This window comes from Centruroides sculpturatus, unplaced genomic scaffold, assembly GCF_000671375.1.
Source record: "Centruroides sculpturatus isolate CEXI.00-Female unplaced genomic scaffold, Cexi_2.0 scaffold84, whole genome shotgun sequence".
Classification (NCBI taxonomy): domain Eukaryota; kingdom Metazoa; phylum Arthropoda; class Arachnida; order Scorpiones; family Buthidae; genus Centruroides; species Centruroides sculpturatus.
Window position 1 is genome coordinate 924,842 of NW_019384316.1, and position 7,112 is coordinate 931,953.

A 7,112-nucleotide genomic window follows, 5' to 3' on the forward strand; every position below is an offset into this window, starting at 1 on the left:
CAAAAACTTTTTATTAACCGACGCGGTAATCGAACCCCGAACTGGAAACACTAACCTATCGAACCGTTTACCGATTATTTCAAATGCGTAGCTACATGAGCTATGAGGTGGTTAATAAACTGCCTCGGCTTTACCGCTATAGGAAACCTGGATAAACAACCGCAGGTGGCAAGTGGCTGATATGTCGGGTCCCATTCCTTACCACCCGGCTGCTCCCCTTGTGGGTCTGGTCGAATCCACAATGGGTATGGAAAGTAAAAATAAATAAATAAATAAAAGAGAAAAGAACCAAAAAAATGAAAAAAGGGTTCGATAAAACATTTTAATTAAGGTAGAATTTTAATGTTGACCCCTGTCGCAAGCCCATTATGGGTTCAGCCATATTGGGGTGGACGGATGGTGAGAAATTGGGCCCGATATATTCGGATGGACCACCACCCGAAAAATTCAGGGAATTTTTCGACTCATCCGGATGCGATTCCGGGTCCCCAGAACGGTAAGATGCCATCTTAACCACTCGGCCATCAATTAGAATGAAAATCGTATCTACAAAATATTTTCAACACGTTTTCTTAAAGCTGCTCCTAAATAATTATATTTAAAAGCTTCCAATAACCCAAATTCTACTTTTAATAAGTTAGAAATCAACCCGAAAAATTATTTTAAAATTTCAAAACATAAAAATTTAATCGATAAAGTGTTGTTTAAGTGTCTTCAAAGGAAACAAACGGAGACGGGTTTATCATCCAATCATCTAATAAAGAAGCCGAATTATTATAAGATTAAATTTATCCTTTACAAAGCCGATGAATCATAAACAAGAATTTTTATTTATGACACACATTTTAAATGCATTTAATCTTGTTTACTGTTAATGAGACGCGATAAAAATACAATCATTAAAACGTCGAAATAAGATGAAATATTTTTAATTTTGTATTTATTTAAAATATTTTTATTTTCAAATTCATTAAATAATAATAATAAATAAATAAATAAATAAATTATACAAAAATTAATTTTTTTTTTATATCTATGACAACATGGAGTCTGTCGTCCTCTAGTAAGCATTATTATTTAATGAAAAAATTAACTTTCGAATGTCAAATATTGCAATTTATTGTAATTATTATTAATTCTAATTAAGTTATTAAAATTAATTTTTGTTTACTTTCACGTATATCTAAATGTATTCTCATTACATGCTTAACAATGGACGACTGAAGGTCATGCTCTTTAGAGTCTACTTAACTCCTTTTAAATTCAGGAAAAACATCACGAAAATATTACTGTTCGATTCAAATAGTTATAGTTGCAGCTCAAGAAAGATGGAAAGACAACAAAATGGGTTTTCTCTATCGAATTTCGATGTTATAGGTTTCGATCTAGATCACACGCTATGCAGATACAAGCTACGGCCTTTGTTTGAACTTATATATGAAAACATGGCTTCATTTTTGGTCGAACGAAGAGGATACTCTAAAGATTTATATAAATCTTACGAGAGTGGAGAAGATTTCGTACAGAAAGGAATCGTATTTGATAAACTGAACGGAAATTTTCTTAAAGTATCTTCGGATTTTTTGATTCTGAAAGCGACTCACGGCACTACGCCGATGACCGACGAACAGATTGTAAAATTCTACGGAGAAAATCACACTTGGGATCAATTGTTAGAGCTACCGGAAGGTCTGTGTCGGTCGGACGCTCAGCAAAAGCCGTACTACGTATTCAGAGATTATTTCGTACTGCCCGTAATATTGATATGCGCCAGGCTGGTCGATATCGTCGATAAAGAATACGGTAGTTGGTTACCCTGCTATAATATATGGCAGGATGTGTACGACGGGTTAATTTACATGTACAGACGCGACCATTTCAAAGACGACGTGAAAGGTTTTTTCTCGAACCTCAAAAAGAATCCCGAAAATTACTTGGTTCCCTGTAGTCGGGCGTTCCTACAATGGCTACTGGAACTTAAGCGAGATAAAAAGCTGTTTCTCTTGACTAGCTCGAATATAGATTACGCAGACTTTATCGGTCGATTTTGCTTAGGAGACGACTGGAACGAGTACTTTGATATCAGCTTTATGTTTGCTAGGAAACCCGGTTTCTTTACGAGTCAGCGTCCTTTTCTGACTTTAAACGGAATGGAAGAAGGCGAAATCATAAGTTGTGACAGTCTCGAATTAAAAGGTGTTTATTCGCAAGGCAATTGGAAAGATCTTAAAACTTTTTTTAGTAAAGTAACTGGGAAACAAAAACCCAACATACTTTATGTAGGAGATTCAATTATTGAAGATGTATTTTCGCCATCCAACTACGGAAGATGCAAAACTATTGCAATTGTCGAAGAAATGAAAGTCGGAAAATATTCCGAAGAAAGTAATTGTCTCGAATCAAAATTTTGGGGATCATTTTTTGATTATCCCTCTAAAGGATCAAATAATGGTTTTTCTAAAACATTATGGTATGAAATAATTAGCTCTCATAGCATTTTAGCTATACCCGATTTAGAAGCGTTATCTAGCTTATCCCTAAAATGCTTAGTGCCATTTGAAAATGATTTGGAATTTGCTTTTTATCCAAATAAGCCATCTAATCTTTAAAATGTCAATATTTGTTAATGCTTAAATTCTTTAAGATGAATTAAACAGTATTATGAAGATTGCTTGGATTATTTTCAATTGCATTTTCTGAAGCGCAATTATTATAATATTCTTCCCGATGATAAAATGAGGACAGAATAAGTTTTTTATAATGTTAATAATTGCATGTAATACTGTATTTAAAATAGTACAATTATATGTTAAAATTTAACACGATTAAGATGATTATATTGTTACCGATAGTTATTTGCTTATCGTACAATTATTAGCATTAAAAAGAAATTTATTCTATCCTCATTTTAGCATCAGGAAGAATCATCTCTCTTCACTGGAAGATAGAAAATAGACATCCTATCTAAGAAGAGTTAATTCCAACCTGATATTAACTTTTTAAATTCTGTTAACAGAAAATGTTGTACCATACAGTTATATATTAATTTCCTATAATATAATTTCCTCAAATTTTTAATTACTTTTTAATGTAAGCAACGCATAAAATTGTTTATTATTATCAAATGTAATAAATAATAAAATTATGGATGAAATAGATATCATTCAGTTATTGTTAGAGCAGATACAACTAGGAAAATTGGATTAACTCTTAATATAACTCATCACCATTCATGGTGCTTTGGATGAATTGATATGACAGACAAAGACATTTGTCAACTAATTAATAAGACGTCAGTTATAACCGTGTTACTTGTCAACGGTTTAAACTTTATAATTTCCGCTAAAAATTACTTAAAAAATATAAATTTAATTCGAATTTTATTTCGATTTTAAGCCTTCAGAAGTAGAGTTTCTGAAGGGAAAAAAAATCGAAAATGTTCGATTCTTTGATTGACGTTCCTTTCGGAATTTTCTCTAAAGACTATTTTTCTCCTCATTTTTCGAATATATTTAATACATTTTTTATAAATATAATACTTTTATTCATCTTTTTAAATGTTTAATTCATGATATTTATTCTTGATTTTTTTAATAAAAACAAAATTATGCATGATATAAAAATTTTAAATTTTATTTTATCGATTTATCTCTGAAATCTCATCCTTTCCTATTTGTTTTCTATCGTTCTTCCTTTCTTTAAATATATATATATTATAACTATTGGAAACGAGCCTCTTCGTTAAATTTTTACAATATTTTACATAATAAAATGTTTATATTTTTTCTCTTTTTTAAAGCATTATTAAATAAATAAATCATGCAAAATTTGCCATTGCAAGTGTCATAAATATAGAGTTGATAATAAACTTCTGTACTGGTTTAAGGAGTTTAAATGAAATATTTTAATTTAATATTCTTCGTTTTAAATTTTTGAATAGATTTTTGTGAGTAAAATTTCACAAAAAGGCTTAAAAATTGAATTAATTTGATGCCCAAAAAGCGCCCAAAAAACTTGACTTAATGAGCATTTAATACTAATTTTTATGCAAAAATTTAATTATATTTTATAATCTTTTTTAGATTTTGAACACGAACGGAAACGTATTCAAGAAGTATTAATTCCAGAACTTCAACGTCAATGCAATAGCTTTGGTATTGATATCGAAATTTTGGATGCACAATACGAAAATGACATTGATTCTACATTAGATTCAATAGCATTTGCTCACCAGTTAAACGAGATCGAAGATGGGCATAACGTTTCAGTGGGGTGCTTTTTAGTGGTGAGTCAAAAAATTCGTTAAAACAAGGTTAAAAAACGATATTTATTCATTAAATATCCTTAAAACGTTATAGTGTCTCGTGGGTAACAAGTATAAACCTTACATACTGCCTAACCAGATAGATTCAAATGAATTTCGTCCAATCAGAACGGCGGTAATCGAAGCCGGACTCGACGTCACTCTGTTAGACCAATGGTACAAAGAGAATTTAAATTTAGTTCCTCCCGCTTACGTCATTCAACCTGTTTCTAGTAAATATAAAAAATTCCGATTGAGGTAATAATTTTAGCAATTTAATTTCCTCAAATAATTATTTAATTATATTTAATAAACATTTATGTATCAGGAAACCGGAAGATTGTACAAGGTTAGTATACGAACAACAAATCCACGAATGGCTGGAGGAACACGAGAAATTAGTGAAGATCCTGAGTTATGGAACCAGAATAGCCTTGGAAGAGGGTCAACTAAAGGACGATTGCTGCCAGCACAAATTAATTTCTGGTAATTAAAAAACGCTGACAGATTTACAAGGATATTCAGGATACTTTATGTAACAGATCTTTGTTTGCAGGTGTTCACAGTCACATGAAACATGCCCTCAAGTTATCGAAAACTGCACCCGAAAGGATTATTTGTATCGTGCGCCAGTTGGAAGGTATTGTTTATGTTGTGTTTTTATTGCTATTGCTGTAGTTTATAGGTAGGCAGGAGAAGAAGAAATTCTTTTCCTTTCTGTTTTGAAGGATAAGCTTTACAGATATATGAAATAAGTTGAAGAAAATTGAATGGGATACGAAAAGAAATGAGGTGAGAAAAATGATGAATGGGATGGAAAGTGAGGTAGATTTGGTAAGGAAGTCAATAAGACGTGAGGAAGAATGGGTGAATAGAGTTTATGTGAATAGTCCCAAGGAATGGGAGGGAATGAGATAAAGTGAGGATTTAAAATTGGAAATTGTGAATAGAATGAAAATGTGATTTAAGTTTAAAGTGTAGAAATATATACGGTTTGATATAAAGGTTTGGGATGAGGAAGATGATAAAAGGATGATAAAAAAAGGGAGCGAAGAAAGAAAATGTAAATAAGACACTTGTGAGGAAATTGGTAAAATATTATTTAAAAACCAATTTTTATATTGGATTAAAATGTAAATTTATTTTGCGTAAGATATTTATAGACCAATGCCTTCAAAATTTTTATGCAGAGCACTCGAGAGGGAGGAGCTAGGGATTTTCCCCTGGCCAAAGAAAAATCCCTAGCTTCAGAGTCGGTAGTGGTTTCTATCCCTATAAATTAATGTAATTTTTACTAATTAAAAATAAAGTTGTTTAAATTTCTTTTTATTAATAAACATTTTACATATTTCTTTTGTTTACAAAAACGAAAATGGGGCCCGCTAAAGGGAATATGAGGTTCCCTCTAACTCCTGACCCCATGCAAATTCTCGAGGGCCCTGATGTTATTATATATAAAAGTATAAGGGACACAGAAAGTATATATTTACATAATGTATAAAAATAATGTAAATGTACAGTTAATAAGCCTCGATATAACGCCGCCATTCGTTCGCCTCTGAAATCGGCGGTAAAACGAGGGTAACGCTAAACCGAAGAATGTAAACACTAAAAATTGCTTATAATAATGATATTTTCTCACAATATTTGATGATTTCGTCCATTTTAATGCAAAAATCTTACATTTATCAGAGATAAGTTACGAGGAAGATACGTTCACCAGAATTGATTGGCGCTATATCGAGTTTTATAGTTATAAATCATTAAAACGGGAGTTTAAAATGTCAATCTCTTCACGTTTATCATGTTTACCGAATAGAATACATTAAAATTAAATTCGATTTATTTTTTAGATATTAATTTGGATGATGCTGCTGCTCAAAATTACATAGACGTAACCAATCAGAGCGACGGAAGCTTAGAAGAAGAATGTTATTCCGGATATAGAGAATTTCTAGAAGATATAGTGCTGTCTATCAATCGCAAAAACGTCTACTATTTCAGGTTTGAATCCGACTATGATATCAATATCCGATTCTGTCGCCATAGTTGATAGATGAGAAGGAATTTTATCATGTTTACGAAAATTTATTGAATTCTGTCAGTAGCGAAACCGCCATTTTAATGTCGTCTAATTTGTAATGTGGATTTAGTTGAGATTTATGTAATGCAAACTTATGATCATTAATTCAGAAATTTCGGTGGAAAATTTATTTGTTGGGATTAATGAGCTGTGTTATAAATATCGTTTTAAAATTTGTAGCATCTGTTGCTATGTTTACCTTTATGTAAATTACCAGATAATCGATATTCCATAATTCGGATAATATATATATATTAATCGTATTTTGTGTTTGAAGTAATAAAATAGTTTAAGAATCGATTTGGCAGGCGTTTGTGTTAAAGGGTTGTTTCTACTTCGCGAGATTACGGGTCCAAATACCGCTTTTAGTGGGAATTTAAATGGAGATTTAGTTTTTGGTTTGGGCGATCTACTGAGGGGATAGTTTTTATTAGGAACTGCCCCCCTATTTAGATGTTACTAACGTGAATAATCCGGAAAACTCTACGTAGACAGCCCTTTGGCGAGACACGAACCCACAACAAACTACCAGTGTTTAATGGTTTTATCCACTCGGCCGCTGGTGGACTGTTTAGGGTTGTTTTAAAGTTACCAAATTGAGGCGAAATCACAGGTTTGAATCCCAGTTTGTGCTTGGCAAATTTTAACGGAAATTGTTATTTGGGAGGTGTTTTAAAGTCACTAAAATGAATGGCGTTGCACTGAAAATTGAAAGAAATTATTTTT

The 7,112-nt window shown here is 31.7% G+C and overlaps 2 protein-coding genes across 2 annotated transcripts; both read left to right on the top strand.

Annotated features, from left to right (window-relative positions):
• Window positions 1–1,042: 1,042 nt before the first annotated feature.
• LOC111623266 (5'-nucleotidase domain-containing protein 1-like) lies at window positions 1,043–3,029 on the top strand. The gene has a single exon (XM_023365792.1). The coding sequence runs from the start codon at window positions 1,188–1,190 to the stop codon at window positions 2,607–2,609; it is 1,422 nt and encodes a 473-aa protein (XP_023221560.1). The 5' UTR covers window positions 1,043–1,187; the 3' UTR covers window positions 2,610–3,029.
• A 993-nt stretch (window positions 3,030–4,022) lies between these two features.
• On the top strand, window positions 4,023–6,721 carry LOC111623369 (NACHT and WD repeat domain-containing protein 2-like). Its single transcript, XM_023365923.1, has 6 exons — window positions 4,023–4,026; window positions 4,083–4,285; window positions 4,359–4,561; window positions 4,632–4,789; window positions 4,860–4,943; window positions 6,157–6,721. Exons 1-6 carry the CDS (start codon window positions 4,023–4,025, stop codon window positions 6,354–6,356), a joined length of 852 nt encoding a protein of 283 aa, XP_023221691.1. The 3' UTR covers window positions 6,357–6,721.
• Window positions 6,722–7,112: the final 391 nt, after the last annotated feature.

Bases quoted from the DNA above. Each gene is read 5' to 3' on its own strand.
- LOC111623266 (XM_023365792.1), top strand. From the start codon at position 1,188: ATGTATTCTCATTACATGCTTAACAATGGACGACTGAAGGTCATGCTC.
- LOC111623369 (XM_023365923.1), top strand. The intron at 4,286-4,358 runs GTGAGTCAAAAA...AAAACGTTATAG, and splicing joins CAGTGGGGTGCTTTTTAGTG to TGTCTCGTGGGTAACAAGTA. The intron at 4,944-6,156 runs GTATTGTTTATG...TTTATTTTTTAG, and splicing joins TATCGTGCGCCAGTTGGAAG to ATATTAATTTGGATGATGCT.